Here is a 21,024-nt window from a genome sequence, read left to right as displayed (position 1 = left end):
TTACTGAAATGCCAGCCTTTAATCTGACCGACGACAAGACTGATTAAATATACAGTTGAATCATTTTATGTTCCTTGTCCTTGCACTGACATAAATACCACTACATGATATTAGTAGTTACAGGAATATAAAGTTACAGAAATAAAACTGAAATTCATCTCAAGACATTTTCAACAGATGCACATTATTACATTAACTTAGCTCATGATTAGCAGTTATTTGTAAAGATTTGACCATGGAGACAATCCAACTCATTGTTAGCAGGATACAATTATGTCTCAAAATAATCTGACACTTGTCACTTTCAGATGTTATGATGTTTAAAGTCTTTTGAGGAAAATCCCTGCACACCTGAATGTGTGACAGGTGCGTCAGAGGAGGTGCAAGTCGTACAGACCGAAATGTTGTGACTGTAATCGAATAAATATTTCAGCAGAATAAGACGGTGTGCAGAGTTCTTCTCTTTGTTAAGAGCTTAGACATTATATTAAAAGAAAATGTACTCATGAATGCATGAATGAAAACATGATTTCACACAATTCTGCCAACACCTGTATCAACAACACATTAGGTGCGGCATGAGATGACCTTTAAAAATATTTTTTTAGATGCACCATTCATACAGTTATAACTCTTTGGCTGTGCAGTGCTGAAAAGACAATATAAAAATGTATGTAAACAATGTATCCTTATTCTGCTGCGGTCCCACAATAAGTGGTAGTGAAAACACTACAAATGGTGGACACTTTGGTGAAAATCAGTCTTGGGTGTTTTTACTCTAGTAAACCAAATTTAGTGTCTGAGGTCTCTGGTCTAGATGCGGGAGAGGAAGCCCAGATTGAGGCTGGCGGGGATCTGGATGGTCTCCAGAGCCACAGAGGAGGGTGTGAAGGGGATGGTGACAGAAAAGATCTTCTTGGCGTCCATCATCAGAGTGGATGACTCGACTCTGTCTTTCAAAAGGTCCTGAAAAGTGAAAAAAAAGATGATTTAGCAAAAACATGCTAATAGTCTAGGGTTTGCAGCAGTATTCCGTGATGTGAAAACTGATGGTTATCATACCGTGTACATTTGCTTTTCTACGGTTTTCGGGGGAAAAAACTACAACTGGACAGCAGATCTCAGCCCCTGTCTTTAAGTTATTTTACATAGGGAGACTTTTTACACATATTTAAGAAATAATTTGAAATTTCAATTGTAGTACTAAAGCATTTTTTTTCAACCAAAAGAAAACTCATCTATTTTCCTTCCTTTAAAGGGTCATTGCAACTGATAATAAATACCACTACTACAAATAATAATAATAATTATTATTATCATTTTGTATTACCATACAATCATACTGTGAAAGCGTGATATTTTTTGAGACGGTTACCGTATTGTGAAAATCTCATGCCGTTGCAATTCTAAGAGAGTCTTTCTAAACAGAAGAATGAGGGGCAAATTCACAAAGAATGAATTGCGGCTGCTGACAGGACCATGAATTGCATATCACCTCCACTATCTGCCCAGTCTCAAGGTCCCATTCAAAAGAAATGATAGTACAGCACAATCATGCCCATAAAGTTTTGCAGCTGAATTCAAATTGCCAATTTTTGCATCTCTGAAGATGCTAATAATTCACTGTAACTGCATGTAGTTGTAAAAAGGATAAAAAGAAGTCAAATTTAAACCAAATGTATGCATATTACCAATTTTTTCCCCCTGTATTTCAGGCAAGCGTGTAGAGTGAAATGAGGAGAGAGAGGATGAAATGCACTAAAGGGCTGTGGGTCAGAATCAAACCCACAGCTGCTAGCACATGAGTACTGTGACACTATTTGCTTAGTAGTGCAGTTAGGGAATCATTGCACCCTCTGCAGGGGCTCTGAGAATCAGAGAATCAATCTTGTACATGCAGGTTTAATGGCCGCAAAAAGCCATGCTTCAATTCACCCATGAATGTAAAAGAGCAGGCGATCTTGCCAACACTTACAAAACCTCTACTCACTTTGATAGTCGTGATGAAAGTGGTTGACACGCGCTCTTCAAATTCAATCACTGGAGTATACAAGGTCAACACTTTTACAATCTGCAAAGGGAAACACAACAACTATCAAATCACTTGCAGCTTAAATGTTTAGATAAAGAGCACCAAACATTACTGATGATGGACCTGTGCTGTGGTGAGGGCAGAGCACATGTTGCAAATAGCCTGGGCGTCTGCCTCAGTCTTCTTCTTGATCTGCAGAAGCTGTGCAGCCTGTACGAGAGGCTCCAGAGTCTCCTTTGCACCGCAGTCTGCCAGCCCCCTCTCCATCAGCCACTCCTCCAACTGCCATACATTGTACCTGAGGAAATGAAAATGAATGAATGTCTACAGGTTGTATAACAATCATACCCCTGAGATATTACCTGAGAAAACTTACTTTGTGCAGGCAAAGCCCTACACACCTCAATCCCCATCTTCTGCCCCTCTAATTTCCGTGAATTAAGTACCACAAATAGCCAGTGAGTACTCTGTGCATTACCTGATCTGCAGGCCTTTACTCCAGGAGCACATGTCCTTCCGCAGCAGCAGGTGGTTGAGTGTGACTGCACAAATGATGTAAAACTGCTGCTTGACCACCTGTTTAATGAGCTCTAAGTCCATCCCGTGCTGACACATGGTGGTGTGGAGGAGGCTGAGACGCAGCAGCAGGACTTCCACTGTAACCGCCTCCTGGAAACTGCTGCTTCTCTTCCTCAGGCCTGTCGGTTTGGACCCCAAAATACCCTGGATTGTCTCGTGCTCCAGCATGCTTGCCACTAGAAAAATACAGGAAAAATTTTGTGTGTGTTATTATGAAAGTTATTAAGTTATTATGTATGGTGAGACTATGTGTCCTCACCAATCAGGGGCTGCAGGTTGTCCTCCATGCATTTGATCAGCTGACGGTAAATTTGGATTGCTAGATCACCAAAAACCTGCTGGTACTCTGACAGTTCAAAGTTGGCCAGGCAGTGCTCATTCTGCTTAGCAGTGTTGTATTTTATGAAATCCTGCAGTAAAAAGAGGTTGCACAGAAATTCAGGGTTAATCAAGGGGCATGTGCAGCTTTAAACATAACTGATATCAAAGCCCTCTGAAGCTTACCTCATCTCCGCTGTACTGCTTCAGACAGTGCATCAATCGGCATGTGTTGGCCAGCCAGAAAGACACCACTTCAAAATCACTACCTCTCCTCTATAGAAAAGGTGTAAAAATTAATTCAAAATAAAAACATAATTCACTTCCTTCACAGAAATCAAAGTAACATACTACACCTTAATGACTCCCTTGATGCTGGTGATGGTGGAATTGAGCAGAGTGCTGAGTCTCTGGTCATCATTCACATTGTCCGCATACCGTACACACATGAAGATGATGTAAGCCGGGAGCCCGGGAGTGAAGCTGACTGCGACACCACGAGACTTCAGATCTGAGAAGATCACAAAATTTCAAAGCGGTCATCTAAAGCAGTGTTTCTATCCCTGATCTTTGCAGGCTACATTTCAAAGTGTCCTTGAGCAAGATACTGAACCCTAAATTGCTGGGTGTGAATGATTATCTGATAAGCAGATGACACTTTGCACGGTAGCCTCAGCCAACAATGTGTGTGAATGGTGCTTGTGCTGTAAAATGCTTTGAGTTTGCTAAGACTACAAGAGCATTTATAAATGCAGTTAATTTACCATTTACCAAATAATTTGTCATGGATCTATGAAAAACATTTGAACTCAATTTGAAAGTTCAGAAAAGGATATACTTGAGAAAAGCAGGTTTAACATACCTATGACCAGGTTCTTAAGCAGGCGGGTCTCGTCACCCACCCTGTACTCCAGCATGCCTCTGTACTCTTTCTCCTTGCGGCTAATATGCACCGCTCGGCCTGGAGTGCTCATCAAAGGCGCTTTATGCTTTTGCTGAGTGCTCGCTAAACAAACACAACACAATACAACAAATTAAGACATCACAGGTTTGATGCTGTGCTAAAATTATCTAGAATGTACTGCCATGTGCTTACCTTCAAAATCTTCAACTTTTTTAATGTAGATTTTAAGCTGTTTTTTCAACTTGCGCATGGCTTTGTCTTGTTGCTCTTGCTGTTCCATGAGTTCCTAAAATGATAAAAACACAATAGATTAGAGTGGGAGCAAGCCAAACTCTCTTACAGTTAGAGTGTTAATTTTTAAAACTGTGAAATCAAAACATTTGTAAACAGTAACATGGTGAGGATTCTTTTTGTCCTGTAGAAACTCTCAAAAAGTCTAAAATTATAAAAACACTTATCTTACTCTTCTATTCTGTTTTCTGTTTTACTACACATTTGTTTACATGCTATTGGTTGCTAATTCAATATCACTATGCCTCCTCAGAGAACAAAACAGTTAACCTCATTTGCAAATGTAAACTATGAAAGGACCCTTTCAACGACACAGATCCAGTATCAGAAAGAAACATCTAAGAACTCATTTATACTCCCGTTACGCATGAAAACAGATGCCCTCATTTAAAACATTGAACACATCAGTGCCCTCATTCTTCCATGTGCCCTTTATGTTGGCATGGACAAATCCAATAAATGGCACAAGAGGAAAGAGTCAAAATTTTCTGACAATAACAGACATGGAGCTAGTGAAGGAGGTAATAATGTAACTTTAAACAGAGGCAGAACTGTAGACAAGGATTGGTCTGTTAGGCCATTAAATACATGTGGAGAGAAAATTATTTTCACTATATTACCGATTCCCTCCGTTCTGCCATTTTAAAGTGTCTTTGTCATGTTTTATCTTTGTCGTGTCATGGTACTCTGCTCCCACAATTCACAGAGACAGTGCTGTTTTGTCCGCATCAATAAGCTTCAGAAAACATGCACAAATATAGAAAACATGAATACAGAGCACAGACAGAAGGCTCCATCCGTGTGTGTGTCAAACAAGCGTTGAGCATAAATGAGCCCTAATGGTGTATTATGAAGGAGCCCTGCATTGTGAAATTAATAGTTACACAGTCGTAATATTGATCCGAGTAACAGATCCAGACCAGTGAGCAGACTAACCAGGTTCTCATTGGTGAGCCGTGTGATCTCATGCTTCAGGCTTGCATCAATGCGGGCGTCTTCAGGCAGGAGGAGGCTCTGGGCCAACAGCTTCTGCTGCTGCTCCTTTTCAGCCTTCAACTTTTTCACCTCCTCAGCAATCTTCCTGTACTCCTCACTGTGAACATGCTCCTGCTCCTTCATCTGGCACTCCAGAAGTCTGGAAGATAGAGGGATGGCACTCAAATACATATGAAAGCTCTTACGAACCAACTACAGAATATCATTTCATTACCTGTTGGTCTCTTTTAAGCCTTCATAAGCCAGCCACAGCTCTCCATCTTCATTCAGTGTGTGGATGTCAGTGGACCTGAAGAACAGCATCAGAGATAAAATATCACTTAACTGCACCACCTGATGGATTTAAACTGGTGTGAAAGCCGCATGGTCTCACCTGTCAACATCTTGATACTGGGGAATTTCACTTAGCTCTAATTTCACACCTTCCCCAAGCGCAGAGTCCTAGAGGTTAGTTCATGCGGGATAAATTATTGTCAGATGTACGTTGCATTTCGTGCAAAACACTTAATGAAAAACACAGAATGTAATAAACATAACAGTGTAATTTACTTTCTCACCTTATGTTTAAGAGCCTCTTGGCGGACCATATGCGACCGGAGAAGCAGCACTTCCTCTTTTCGCATCTCCAGCTCCTCATTGGAAGAGTCGAGCTGTTCCAGCAGTATGTTGTAGGGCATAGAGCCAGGGGCAGGAGGCGCTAATTCACTACTCTCATTGGTCAGAGACTTCCGCAGCTCGTTTAGATCCTGCTTCAACTTCTTGTTCTCAGCCTCCAGTTCTTGGCGCTGTGTTAAGACATTTAGAGAAAAATGAACAAATCAAACATTTACAAATGATTTTCTGGTCTCCAACCCCTTACTACCATTGTCAGTACTTCATACCCAAGCAGCTCAAAGGAAAGCTAATCACACCATAAAAGATCAGGCTCACCCTCTGCATAAGTCTTTCCAGCTACTACCATCAGCTCGCCACTATAAAGTCTACTTGGCCAAGAAAAATACTTCAAAAAACTCCTTCATTCCAACTGCCACAAACATTTCAAATAAAAAGTAATGATCCATTCATCGACATTAACACTATGCCACTTTGCACACAGTAGTGCATTGTGATTTTTATTCTGTCTAAATGATTGTATTCTATTATTCTGTCTCATTTTTATTAAGAACACATGCTGTATGTTTAGTGTCTGACTTTGTTTTTCACTGTATGTTAAGAGGATTTTCTTTCAAAACAGACAACAAAGTTTTCTGAATCTGTATCTAGTGCCGACATGGAAAAAAAATCCAAAGTCACAGGTAAAAAGTGTTTATCCTATTTTTATGGGGGTTAGAGTAATCATTTTATTGTTCCAGGCTTTCTATTTGCAGAGAGATTGTTTATAACATGAGAAACATGATGATGATATTAGCTGCATTTTAATTGTGCAAAGTTTATTTTATCCCTGCAGCGATATCCGACAGTGTGGCTGATTTTACAGTCTAAATCATCACTGCAACTCAGAATAACATGTCACACCTGTGTGATCTGAACTGTAAATTTAAAAAAAAGATTATTTTTGCTGGAGAAATAATCAACACTGTTAATTGGCTCCTGTTATGATAAATGCAACATTGTAGTCATATAGACCTCATCAGTCGGTAACTACACTACATTTCTACTCTTCACTTCTATAGCCCAAACAGTCTGGCATCACTTACTTATTGTTTGTGAGATATTAAGAGTAGTTTCTTCATCATCTGACTAGGCTATAGCAAAAAATACTCATTTTCATATATTTTAAGTCTTGACCTACAATCAGTATTTGTAAATTATTTTAAGTGTTTCTAAATGTTCTTATTCTGCAGCGAGATTACATGCTGTCATTCACATTTCAATGAAAATGCCTTTTTTAACTGTGACACAGGACATCCAAGAGGGTGGACAGTATTACCGTTTCATGTAATATTGTGAGACATTCTTCATTCATGGTTCTGATTGTGTCACTTGTTAATAATAATTTCTCTCTCATGTGAACATGCTTGTAGATGGAGAGAAAAAGCCCAAACCGTCTTCGTAGTACTGGTTATCCAGACGGTCAATGTTAAGGTTAGTTAAGCCAGATAACTAAAAGATACCCTGGTTCTGTTGAACTGGACTCTGTAGTTTACCACTTTAAAACTGTGAGCACCTGGTATTTTTTCTTTTTTTTTTAATGCATGTACTGGACAAACTCATACCTTCAGCGTTTCCAAGTCCAGTTCTGCTCTGCCAACTGTTCTCTGCTCTTCCACCTCCTTTATAGAAAAATATACACATGATGTAAGTACCAACCATTCAACCACAAATATCAACCAAAACATAACTAACAGCTTATTGATACAAAACTCCTCTGTAATGTTTAATTTCTTCATAAAGAAACAAGATTGGTGTTTCAGTTCATACTTTTGCCTTTTCTTGTTGGGCTTCTTCTTTCTTTTCCAGCTGCAGCCACAGTGCCTGTTTGTCCTGCTCTAGGTCCTTCACTCGTCTCTGGAGCTTCAGAAGGACCGGCAGGTCCACCGTCGCCTGGGTCTCATCCTAACAAAACACAGCAGGCATCTTTTGATGAATTTCTTTACAAACTAACTAGAATGCTGCACTAATAGGATTACAACACAGACAAGAGCAGAAGAAATATCTTCCCCACGGCTGTTCCAAGGAATGAGTGTCCAATGTTTTGTTACCATAAACCTTTTAATCCAACTGTTCAGAGTGATTATTTATCACCAGCATGGTCAGCAAAGCTGCCATTTGTATATGACATAAATATTTCCACCGTGAAAACTAGAATTCCTTGTAACTGACTGTGTTCACACCACACAGCTGCTATCCTTTTTTATTATAGAAAACGCAAATGTTTTACAGTCATCTTCAAGCATAATGGTGGTCAGCATTTTCAACACAAAAGACACATTTTGGGCTAATATATGTTCCAATTTCAGGCATGTCTGATAGTGCACCATGAGTGGGATTGCGTACCAAACTTTGTACTTTTAATTGACCAAATTATGTTGGTACTACAGAGCACCGGTTCATGTTAAATTAATTACTTTCAAATTTTGGTGCCTGATAGCCAATCTCAGTAAGTACAGTAAGAGAAAGATAGAGGGAGAAAAGGTCACCCCTGCAGCTTGTTCAACTCAAGTCGATAGCAAGCTGAAAGTTTGGTTACATTTTTCAAAACTCAACACAGACAACACTCAACACTATATTTATTATGGGCCCAACATCAATTTTATTTCTGCTACAAAATCAACATACTCAGTTAATACAAACTTCCTTTTGTTAAAGTATGTTAATTAAGCATAACTGTTTAATTAAAGTATTTTAATTTTGTGTTGAAACACAACAGTGTTCTCATGCTATACCTGGGTAACAGACAGGTACAGGCAGGAGGTTAGAGAGATGAGTTGGAGAAGGAACAGGAAGGTAGGGAGGAGTTTTATTTTCTGTGGTGTATAAAATGTTCTAAATAAATGACAAACATGAAATTGAGAAGTTCTGACTTATTTTTTAAAGCTGAAATTACATTTTTTTATTAAAGAGAGAGTTAAGACCTAACATAAGTTATGGTTTGGTACTGGTAAACAAATTACAGGTACATTACTATTTGAAATGTGTATGGTACCCAACCCTAACATTTAAATGTAGTGCAGTTTTTGACATTACCTCTGTTTGTATGGAGCCGTCTTCTCCCTCAGTGGAGCCTAAGCTCTGACTAAACTCAGATGAGATGCTGCTGTAGTTGGAGTCGGTCCTCTTGTGACCAGATTTGCTTGAACTCTGGTTATGTTAGAAAACCACACATTACAAAGGGAATAAGGAACCCAGACTTAAACGTGCTCCATTATGATAAACATTTTTCTAATGTCACATCTAATTTGTACCCTGTTGTTACATGTTGGTTCAGGTAACTGGCCTCTATATCTCTGTAAGCTATTGTCACCATGTGAAAAGGTTTATATGAACTACTGAACTTATTAAGGATTTTGGGTTTTTTTTGCAATTACCCAATATGCCAATAAATAATTACTTATTTGGCCAATAACCAATATCAATATCTCTACTTTTTTCCCATCTAATTTCAGTAATCATCAAGTGTCTTCTGTAGTGGAATCATATTGTGCATACTCTTATCAGTGATGGTCCACCAGCAGACAGGGACATGAAAGACAATGCTTTTCAATGTATGTAATATTCATTCAAAATAAGAAAAATACCTCAACTTAGGGTTGATGTTTTGTACATTTTGTTCACATTGACAATTAAAAAAAAATACTTGATTATGATTTTGGCAGAAATCAGCATGTTGGCATATTCTGATATTTCATTTTACAGCCAATATCTGCCAATACAGATGGCCTTTCTATATTATCTAATGTAGTTGTTTGAAGTTTGTGACTCAATCTTGAAATTCCCATGATGTTAAAAGCCAGAGATCAACATGTATCACATGACAACTACTGTTACAATGTCAACGCTGTGACGCCAAATGTGAAAATTGAAGTGTTACTCACCATGCTGACGTTCATCTCTTCCTTTAGGTCTTTGTGCTGCTCCTCCAGATGCAGGTGTTCACTCAGCAGACTTTGGTAGCGAGATCGCTCCTCAGTTAAGTCCTTCTCCAGCTGTTTTGTACGCTCATCATTGCTTTTAATATCTGAAAACAGAAGAGTTCTCTTTTATTTATTCATTCTAAATGCAGCCGATGTTTAAAGACTGTGGAGGTTTAAAGCTAAATTGTTCAGTACCTGTTAAATGATCAGCTTGTTCCAGGATTATTTTGTTGAGTTCTTCTTTCTCACTGTTCAACAAGTTGTTCTTCATATTCAGGTCTTCTACAACCTGATTAGGAAAGGAGGCAAAAAAATGTAGTTGTAGTTTTTTCCTATTCATCATGGCTTCTGGGATTCTAGAAACTGACAAAAAAGAAACTAAATAAATAAATAATTTGCCCAAAGGGCAGAAAGTCCATAATTTGCATTTCATTCTTTCCCTTTTCCTTTCCTTCCAGAACATTTTGGACAAACAAACTTAAAAGGGGCTGGCAGTTTAAAGCAAAAGAAATGATGAGATCATACTTGAGCCTTAGAAGCCAATGCCTGCCCCAAATATAGAACTAGAAATACCACTACATGGTTGTATGCCTCTGCGCACCTCTTACAGTTTCCATCCATGTCTGTGAAAACATGGATGCTTCATACACTGTTCCCTCTAAAGCACAGAGGATCTATACAATCAACACAGTAATAAGGTGGACATCCAAGATTTGTGTCACCAATTCAGTATCTGTCCAAATATCTCTCCTTCTGTTTCTAAGTTATGACACTAAGTAATGGCCAGAAAAGTGTTTCAGCAGGACATTATAATATCAAAGTTGACCTTTAACCTCTTGGATATAATATGTCAGAACTTAATCATTATACCCTATTAAACATTTTAACATGTGTTCATGAGATTTCGCGTTCACAACGAACAAACCAATACAAGGTCAGCATGACCTTGACCTTTGATCTCCAACATCTAGTCAGTTCATTCTTGAGCCTACTGAGATGTTTTTTGCCAAATCTGAAGAATTTTCTTCAAGGTGTTCATAACACATTTACAAGATTAGGACAGATGCAAGGTCACAGTGACCTTGACCTTTGACCAATGACCACCAGAATGTAATCAATTCATCCTTGAGTCCAAGTAAATCTTAGTGCCATATTTGAAGAAATCGCATCAAGGTGTTCATGAGACCAATGCAAGGACACAGTGACCGTGATTTCAACTAAATATTATTACAGGTACTTAAGTATCTCCACCAATACTATGTCATTAACCACACCTATTACCATTCCAGATAATTTAAGAAAGAGTGCTATGTAGAAAACTCTCATGAAGTTGCCTAACAATTAAGTTGGATAAATCTAGATGAAGTAGGTCTACCTGTTGTGTCTGCTCCTTGTAGACTCTCGTTTGCTCTTCCAGGTCTTCTTTCTCTCTTCGGGTGTTTTCCAGTTCATGCTGAAGGAAGGAGAGCTGCTCCAGCAGCGAGGGAAGCGTTGCAACCTTGGCTCTGGCCTCGTGCTCTGATTTACGTAGGTTTTCGATCTCTCTGTTCTGTTTCTCTTTCTCTGTAATCTTGGTCTTTTCCACAGCATTCAGCCTCTCACTGAGCTCTCTGTTTTCTTTATGCTGCAGGGGGGGAAACACACATGCCGTGCATGTGATGTGACAACTCCCAATGACCTAATATTTCTCCAGGAACAGTTGTTTGTTCGTATTCCGGGATAAACAACTACCTAACAGAGACAAAACTAAATAGTCACACTCACAAAATACTCACCTGCTCATTTATCTTGTGCTGCAACTGCATAATCTTGTTCTCCATGCCAACGTTGAGCTTCCTGAAGTGCTCCACAGAGCGCGCCTCCACTTTCAACTTCTTTAATTCCTTCTTGGCTCTCATACGACGTACACAGCTCTGCAGTAAGACAACGGCTGCCATGGTGTGTCTGTAATGTTGTCTAGCCAGCCAGCCTCTTGCCCATTTTTGGATGACGACAGCTTTTTGCGCAAACATCAACTGTGAAAAAAAGACAAATAATTTTGTTAAAATCAAGTTTTAAGTGGAGTGATAGTGACAAGACTTGCAAAAAGTGAGGGCAAGAAGTGAGGTAAGAAAAATCCCAAGGCCATGTGGGCAACATTTTATATCATCTCTTAAACTTGATGATACCATTATTTATACATAAAAAGTGCTCATGTATTCGCATCGTGTGAACAGCCCAACTGGTTAACATGGGGGTCAAAAGGAGGCAGGCAGTGCTTCAAGGACCACTGGTGCACTTTGCAGCATACTTGTTGCCAAGCCATTTAACAGTATTTCATAAAAACATTTAAAATGTGACTCCACGTTAGTTTTTTGTTGCAGTATATGTGAATAATATTACAGGAAGCTGATGCAAGCCTAATCAAACTGTTTTCATACATACAAAATGCCATTCAATTTAAAAGTGCAAACAAAGTCACACAGTTCAGTATGAATACTGTCTACCTCTATTCATGTGACTCAATGATTAAGAATCCTTTGATCAAAGTTTAGGAAGTGCAAAATAATCAGGTGTTCTCTGTGCACTGCTACTATCAGGCTCACTTCCTCAACAATGTTACTAACGGAACCTGCTACATCTGGGCTTCCTTTGTGCTGAGAGATTTTCCATGTTATACTCGAGAGGCACTAATTCCTGTTTCTTGGTAGCACCTATTAGATCCAGTTTGGTTATGGTAATATTGAACCATCAAGTTCTATGGGTTGAGAAAATTCCTTTAAAACCCTTTCAAGATCCAAATAAACCAAACAGAATTCCATGAGCAAGCTAAAAGTCAAGTCTGCTGTTGAACCGCCTCCTGGAATTACGTTCGTAAAATGTAATTTTGACTGCAAAAACTTTCAAGTAAAGGAGACTTCACAAATGTCGAATTATAAATGATCAAATTGCATTACCTGATAGTACTGATTTCTAGCCATGCGGGCCCTGAAGCAGCACTGAATAATGATGGCTGCAGAGCGCTGCTGCTGGTAGCGTCTCCTCATCTCCCACATGCGCACATTCTTCTGAATGACAACAGCTGCTCTGGTTCTTCGCAGGAACTTAACATAACTGACAGAGGAAAACAAAAAGCATGTTCGAAATGTGCTATATCAGCTACCAGTTGTAATACCTATACACCTCTAATTTGGCTGTTGTTAAATGTCTCCACTCACCAGCGTGCCTGGTGACCTCGTACATATCTCTGTATGGTAATAGCAGATTCCTTCATCCTCAGGTACTTTTTGCGGGCTAGCCAGCAGCGGATAGTCTTCTGGATGCGGACACAAGCCTTGCGTAGCATGTCTGAACGCAGCTTCTCCAAGTAAGCCACCTGACCGGCCCTGAAGAAGATCTTGTTTTTGCCAAATTGAAACTGATTCTGATCCTGGGAACCAAACAGAATATACAGTGGCAAATGTAATACATAAATATGTAAGTGAGTGTGTAAAAATTGCATTCATTATGTTACTGATATATTGGCAATGCTTTTATACAATTCAGACATACCTTTATCAGTTTTTCCAGGAGATTTTTGCAGGTTTGTTTTCTGTCAGAGAGCACATCCTTTTGCTTCATGAGGACCCGATAACGACTGAAGAATTCCTGATAGGTCCATCTGAAATATTCATGTACACAGGACAAGTTGGATAGATTATTTTTACAGCTCTATGTATTATAAACACATAAACTCCAGTGGCCCTGTGATTTCTACCAGATGCTGCTGCTGATATGCTACCTAGATGGGAAGCCTGCTGCTGAGATTCGGATTGTTTCGAGGATGCCACATGCTCGAAGCTGTTGCACTGCCCTCACAGGATCCATGCTGAAGAACGTAAAAGATGAAGAACATAAAAACACCTGTTACAAAAATCAGTGTACTACTCTTTCATCTTTGCTTGTTGCAGGTAATCGCATCAAACAAGAGTGAAATCATCCTCACGTGAATGGAGCTTTATGGTCATTTGGCTTGATGCAGCGGACGTAGTGAGGAGTTGTAGCATTCAGCGTGTCCATCAGTAAATGTAGAGACTGTCGAAACTAAGCAAAAAGACCATAAATCCTTGATAAGTAAATATGGAAATACATGAATTTCAAAAATGTGCTCGACCTTCAGTCTAAATGTCCAATATTAGATTTTGAATGACAATCAATTAGAAATGATCCAATCATACATTTTTGGTATTTGTTTTCTTAAAGAAAGAATGTTCCTACTAATTTCCCTTACATTTACAAATAAGTTTAAACCTAGACTAATCGACTCATTTAAAAGTAAGAAAACAGCCAAAACTGAGCAAAATTTAATCTGTATGGTCAAACGATAACCAAAAAATATTGTGTATAAGAGCCAATGTCATATTTCAATGACCAAATCATCTTTTACATGCAGCTGAATGTGTGGCACCATGCATTACAAAACATGAAAACAACTCACTAAATAAAAATACATATATTAAAAACAAGATTTGTTAAAAATATATTGCAATTGCATAAAAATTATGATAATTTTGACCAACTTGTATTTCTGGTGTAGACTATGAAGGGTGGCAAAATTTTATTGACAAGTCCTACTTTTCAAGCAACTAAATCTATCAAGCTGAGGAAACCATAGAATTAAATGTAATTTCACACAACTTCTCCACAAAATAATTTTTAATTTTGCATTCCCTCACACCCTGAAATATAATGTAATCTTCTTTTCATGCTCTTACCTGCAGTCCGACAGTCTTCTTGGTATCCCTCTTAGTCTGACTTGATCTTCCAGTGACACTAGTGCGCTTGTTCGTAGAACTTGTCGCCTTCTCATCATCTTCAAACAGCTTCACCAGCCAGTCGACCTGAACAGATCATTTTTCAGTGACAGAAGCAACAAAATGCAACATTACCACTGAACAGCAGATGGCAGTGTTTTCAATCTGAAATTCAAAAGTGGATGTACTTCCTCCAATAGTTGTGGTTGAACAATTCCAGGGTGTGTGCCCGGGGACTTGCAACACAAAGTATACTTTAAATGATTTGCTTCTAGCTTTAGAGGTGTTGACATTTCCACAATGTCACTAACTGAGAAAGACTAAAAATATAACAAACTATACAGCATTTCACCTGGCTCTTTTTAAGCACGTTTATCTGCTCCTCGTTGACTGTGTCCTTGTTTTTCTCCAGGAAACCTTCACACTGGTACTCCACCTACGCACAAAGGACCAGGTCACATCGTGTTCTTTCACTAAAAAAATTAAGGTCACGTTCATCATTCAGAGTCTGTGGTAGACTGAATTAGTACTGCTCTTTACTGCTCTCTACTGAGAGCAGTAAAGAGAATTGTTAAATATTTGTGGTGAAGCCGTATAACTCTCACTTTGCGGACCACGCACATGCAATTTCACACTCGACTCTTGTGGTGCTTTTCCTTAGAAAACATGTGTCATCCATCTGCTGACCACTGAGACGAAGCATGACACATACGGCTGTGTTTTACCTTGTCAGCAAAGTGGAGGATGATGAAAGCTCTGTTTGATAACCTGGGTTTATCAAAGTGAGCATTCTGCTTCAGGAGGGTGTTGTACAGTTTCTGGGCCCATGTGTCGTCGGAGCCTTTGGGCATCTATGGAAACAGGAAGTGCTGACACATCACTTAGTCATGGCCTTACTCATAACCTCCAAACGCAGAATGCTGGCGATCCTCCAGTGGAAAGAAGCTGGAACAGAAAAAAAATAAAAAAGGCATTTTACCTTGCACTCCTCATCCAGAAGGTCCAGAACACCCAGCTTGGCCTCAATGAGATCAATACACGGCTGGTTGTCATCGAAGTCAATCAAAGTCCAAGGGATCTCCTCTTTCATGTACTCTTCTTGCTCCAGTTTGAAGACATGCTGAAGGAAACGATAGCCGAAAATTATTTATGTTTTGACTACAAAATGACCGTGTGGTGCAATAAAAGACACATACCAGGTTGAACTGTTGCTGAAGCTTCTCGTTGGCATAATTGATGCAAAACTGTTCAAAGCTGTTGATATCAAATGTTTCAAACCTGAGAACAAACACATGCTTGAATTAAAACATGAAACAAAGAAACATCTATAAAATTAAAGAACAAAAAAACCCACAGATGAAGACATACCCATAAATGTCGAGCACACCGATGAAGGAGTGTTGTTTTGCTGCAGACTTTAAGGCCCTGTTAATACTGCCCACAATCCATGTGAAGAGTCTGGCATAGACGTGTTTGGCGAGAGCATCTCGGCCATTGATCGCATTCACTTTGGAGACAGGCTTGACAAAGGTTTCTGTGGTCGTCTGGAGTTTCCTGTGACATAACCAGTGGGCCATTTCTTCACAGGGCACCCCAATCAACTCACAGAACACCATCAGGTGGGCATTGTCAGGCTGGAAATATATTAACAATAATTATGTTAGACGGGTACAGACCTACATATAGATATCAATACAGTGGAACCCTCTTATAGCGATCACATCTGTCCAGGTCAAAGTAATCACTATGAGAGAATATTTATTTTAATCAAATTGTTTTTCCTTTTTCTGTACTCCTCATGCATATTACCATCTCACTGACATTTTTGCTTTATATTTAATTACTTATAATAGCCAATAAAGTGATGTTGGGTATAAATGGGACACCGCAAAACCAGGCATATTCAAACAGCATCACAATTACAGCAGCCATGACTGTTTTTGGTTGTTTGAATAGAATACATGTTGTTGCCATTTTTTGCAGTTTGTCAAATGCTCTAAAGAGACAATGTTTTGCACTGGGAATATTACTTTCTTTTTCCCATCATGATTTCAATGTGCAGCGCCCGCTTTAAATAGCCAGCAGGAAGCAGACGGGTTTCCACAGGGTAAAGTATCATTGGAGTTGAGTAGAAAAAAAAAATAGAATAATTGAAGTTTTAAATGTTTTTCCATATGCTGCCATGTATAAAAATACCCCAAACGAACACTGTGAATGGACTACTTATTTAAACAGCATTTGTATAGGACTGATTCTGAGCCACACTTTTTAATACGCAAGCTGTTGATCACAGTAGCTGTGATAACTATAAGCAGGTTTAATGGAACAAAATCTGGATATAAAATGAACCAAATATTCTAGACAAAAATTTCTGTCGCTGTGTTCAAGGGAAATCAGTGTTTACCGAGATGCTGCTTTTGTCTGCTGACTGCTCTTTCACCTCCACATTGCTAAGATGGAGAATAGCTGCCAGAGTTTGGTAAATTGCCATTTGATCACTTTCACTGATGCCTAGAAGGAAAACAGAACAATAAACCCATAAATAATGGTCAATCGTGTAATCTAGAAACAAACAAAGGACACTAAACATGATGTTAATGCAAACCTTACTAAAATAAAATCAACACTCACCTAACAGCGAGAAAGCCCTCCTGGTGTTGCACATCTCTTTGGCATCATCCACTCCATCTATCACTGGGCTCTGACCCTGGTTAGTACAGTGGAAGTCATCTGCGCAACCTTCAAACATTGATCAGTCATATAAAATAGTGAACTAAATAACATGGATGCATTTGTTTCTGCTATCCTGCTAAAATGACAATTAATATTTTCGTGACTTTCATACCTAACTTGAAGGCTTTGAACTCTGGTAAATGTGAAGAGGCACACAGCTGGTAGAATATATGATAGTTCCTTTCTTCAGGGGCCTAAAAGAAGTGCAAAGAGATGTAAAGTCTGAACTAAGTAAATTACACAAGCACTACAAACACATTCAGTGAAACTGCTCGCTCTTTAGATGTATGCATGAACTGTGAGCACATTGCTAAATGTAGGCTTTAACTAGTATAAAAAATGTCCCTTGAAAATAGTTCACAGTTGCCATCTTTCTGTGTCAAAGGCCAGGCTGAAGTGAGGGTCGTTTGTTCTTATGTTGCCTAGATGTGCTTGTTACATGTTAGATGCACATGAAAGTGTTTTCAATCAATTAACTGCGAGGAGAAGCAAGATGGAAAGATATGGCAGGCTACATTCAGTCACTAATAGTGGTCACATACTGACATGCGAGTTCAAACCGTAGCAATGAAATTTACCTGAAACACAACTCTAGACTTTTCCAGTAAGTATGTTCTCATGTTAGCCCCAATAATACAATGCTTCTTGTCAAACTCAATCTCAATGTACTTCCCAAAGCGACTGCTGTTGTCATTCCTTGTTGTCTTGGCATTCCCAAGAGCCTAGAAGAAACACAGACAAGTCTCTCAGTATTATTTATGTTAGAATTTTTCGTTGGTCTCCTGTAGTGTTAAATGTTAAATGTCACCTCCATGATGGGGTTTGAGGCAAGGACTCTCTCCTCGACATTGGCCCCACCAGAGGAGCAGCTGACTGTGGCAAAGTAACGCATAGCGTACTTGGCAGAGACAGTTTTGCCAGCTCCTGACTCACCACTCACGATGATGGACTGGTTTCTTTCATCTCTGTGAAAAGATGTGGTGACATTAAGGCTGGGTATCTTTAAAAAATGTTGATACCTATACCAATACCAATATAGTACCTCATTTTATACCTTAATTTCAATTTAAGTCGAAACCCATCATGTCAATGGAAGCAATCAGTAAAATGCTCATCCAAATAATTTTTTATGGCATTGATTTTTTAAAGGCATTGCATACCTATACCCAGCCCTAGATGACATGCAGATCAAATATCACCTGGAACAAATTTTGAGTATCAGCATAAAAAGAAACATTTGATTTGCTTTGAAATGTAAGATAAAATGTATCTGGAGGTTACAACACCTGGCCATCTGTTTGTATGCTTCCTCTGCCACTGCAAATATATGGGGGTCCATGTCCCCCATGTTCTGTCCACTGTAGGCATTGATGATGTCAGGTTCATAGATGGGTAGACTCTCATAAGGGTTGATGGCAACCAGGACGATTCCTAAATTCCATAAGGACAAACATCTCAGTTCACCTCTATTTAAACAGCATAAACTTATGTTATCTGACATGGATACAAATCAATTAACATTTAGCCCTGAATGTAGCTGTTTAATATGCGTTATTTATCCCAAACTTATGTAAAACATTTAAGTGTGTATTCCTTTAAGAGAAGCCTGCACCACAATAATCAGCATGATGTACTGTAGATGGTATCAGAACATAAAGTGAGCAGGACTCCAAAGTCTACAGTGAGAGAGATAGTGCAAGTCAAAGGAGATGAAGCTCATTACCACAGTACGTGTAAATCAACTTGGAGTCGATAAAGCGCACTTTAAGGTTGTGTAGCACTGCAGGCTCGTGAAGATAGCTGAGAGATGTGAGGTCATTTTCCCCCACCAGGATGTTGGGGTTCCTTAGCGGTGGCAGTTCTTTGGTTCGGGGGTTTATTTTATGTTCCACTTCCTAGAAAGACACAGGAAGTTAGCACAAGGTATCCACAGCATGAGATCCAAGATAGTAAGTTGCTTTCATCTTAGAAAACACGCAAAAACTCTTAAAACAACCAGTGGAGGAAATACAACAAACAAATAAAAACTGATGGTTAAGCAATAAAATCTTAGTATTCATGTTAAAGCTAACTAGCAACCACTGTGCTTGGCTTGGTCATGTTCACTCATGATAATACTTTGGCCTTATTTCCATACCTGAAGTGCATGCCCAAACTCGACATAACAGCTGCAGGTACCAACAGCACTGAGTGAAAATGTATCATTTATTCATTTTCAACCATCAGTCCACCTATTTGACATCCAGTACATTACACTGGCTTCTTGTTTTTAACCTTTTTGCAGAGTTGCTTACAGAGGCACAAGGTGTTTGTCTTGTCTGAGAATCTATGTGCATACAGCTGCCTCGAATAATCCCACAGTACACAGGGATTTATGAGGCTCCATTGCCAGTGTTCTTGCAGAGAAATATGTGCATGGCTCTCTGACAAAACATCACACACCCATTTCCACCTCAGTGAATCTATCTCCCTGTGTGTGTGACTACCTGTGTGTCTGTGTGGCATTTGCCTGTCTCACCGTGCCATCATCCAGCTGCAGAGTCAGCTTCAGGTCGCCAGGAGTGTAGTCTTTGATAAGCTCTGCTGACTTCCACACTTCTTCTGCATCTGGCAGCCATACACGGGCATACTGATGGACAAAAGGGGACACCGGGTCAGAGCCGTTCGACCACTGCACTCACAGTAACACAGTCTTTACAGCAGTGACATGTACCTTGGGAAAATGGCAGGATAGCTAACATGAAGTCAGCAGATAGCAGTCATGCGTAAAATGTGGATGGATACGGGGCGTTTTACGCGGCATTTAGATTAAAAAAGCAATGTGATATGATTTAATAAACCCCCAAACTTGTCTGTAACAACCTCCGAGTGACTGGCACACGCAGAGTACCATTATTAACAGTTTTATTTGACGATACATTAACTAGCATAACTTGAGCTTAAGAATTAGGTTGAATGAGCTATAGAACCGTCACAGTTTACCTGAACCCGGTATACGTACCTTGGTGTAAAGTTCAGAGGCTGCCATGTCTCAAAAGTCGCTCGGTGAGCCCTCAGAAACTTTCTCAGAGAGGATAAAGCATTTTATTTACTCTACGCGTAGGAACCGCCAACTTTTCCGAGCTCCTCTCCCGGGTCGGTGTTCTCAGCTGGGAGGAGAGTTGAGCTACTGCCTCAACAGTTGTCAGTCAGCTGCGCGTGCCCTGACACGTTTTGCTCTCGTGCATCTTGCGTGCCTCCCAGCGGCCAAACACGCTCGCGACAACTAAACACACCTAAGGAGAAGGCTGAGGTGGTGCCATCATTACTGCCATACAACATCTGCATTATTGATACAAACGGATGGAAAATCACACCACGTTGCCAATCAGGCCTAACTTCACTCTTCCTCATAATGTATGGAGGATCATTTTACCCCAAATTAATATTAAAATGCAACAGTGCCCGAGCCATGGAGTCAAATTTAGGGGAGGTAAACTCTGCTGATGGGGCCAGGGGATCAGAAAAAAATAATAAATACAAATTTTAAAACTAATTCCTAATATATTATTTCTCACCAACAAGTACAGCTATACAATATACTATATGAAAATACAAAAAATGAATCAGCAGAACTGCAGTACACCAGAACACTTGAACCTTATTTATGATTCTGATTACATTTGCCAATAATTGTTTTGAACAGTGATGCATGGTTGCCTGTCCTAGCATAACATTTTTCATTTATGTATATTTTTCATCAATAAATTTGGTGGGGGGCACTTTAAGGGAATGTGTTTCCCCCAAAATGTACAATATTTACTGTGTGAAATGGAATATTTAAGT

General features: G+C 39.4%; 1 protein-coding gene across 1 annotated transcript; it reads right to left on the bottom strand.

Annotated features, from left to right (window-relative positions):
* Positions 1–43: 43 nt before the first annotated feature.
* LOC121950104 (unconventional myosin-Va-like) lies at positions 44–20,393 on the bottom strand. The gene is made up of 40 exons (XM_042496019.2): positions 20,201–20,393; positions 19,718–19,828; positions 18,923–19,094; positions 18,486–18,630; positions 18,008–18,164; positions 17,778–17,921; positions 17,312–17,393; positions 17,098–17,205; positions 16,871–16,977; positions 15,835–16,100; positions 15,663–15,744; positions 15,446–15,586; positions 15,192–15,317; positions 14,819–14,902; positions 14,428–14,553; positions 13,659–13,756; positions 13,455–13,541; positions 13,226–13,334; positions 12,892–13,103; positions 12,631–12,787; positions 11,470–11,709; positions 11,070–11,318; positions 9,890–9,983; positions 9,656–9,798; positions 8,808–8,921; positions 7,542–7,676; positions 7,337–7,393; positions 5,678–5,905; positions 5,494–5,561; positions 5,335–5,409; positions 5,061–5,259; positions 4,026–4,119; positions 3,792–3,935; positions 3,286–3,440; positions 3,116–3,205; positions 2,871–3,021; positions 2,511–2,787; positions 2,156–2,330; positions 1,991–2,071; positions 44–966 (listed from the first exon to the last, which is right to left on the bottom strand). Exons 1-40 carry the CDS (start codon positions 20,225–20,227, stop codon positions 814–816), a joined length of 5,463 nt encoding a protein of 1,820 aa, XP_042351953.2. The 5' UTR covers positions 20,228–20,393; the 3' UTR covers positions 44–813.
* Positions 20,394–21,024: the final 631 nt, after the last annotated feature.

The sequence above is a fragment of the Plectropomus leopardus genome, chromosome 7 (genome assembly GCF_026936395.1).
Source record: "Plectropomus leopardus strain MGB_pleo_1.0 chromosome 7, ASM2693639v1, whole genome shotgun sequence".
NCBI classification, from domain to species: domain Eukaryota; kingdom Metazoa; phylum Chordata; class Actinopteri; order Perciformes; family Serranidae; genus Plectropomus; species Plectropomus leopardus.
This window is presented reverse-complemented; position numbering and strand designations above follow the sequence as displayed.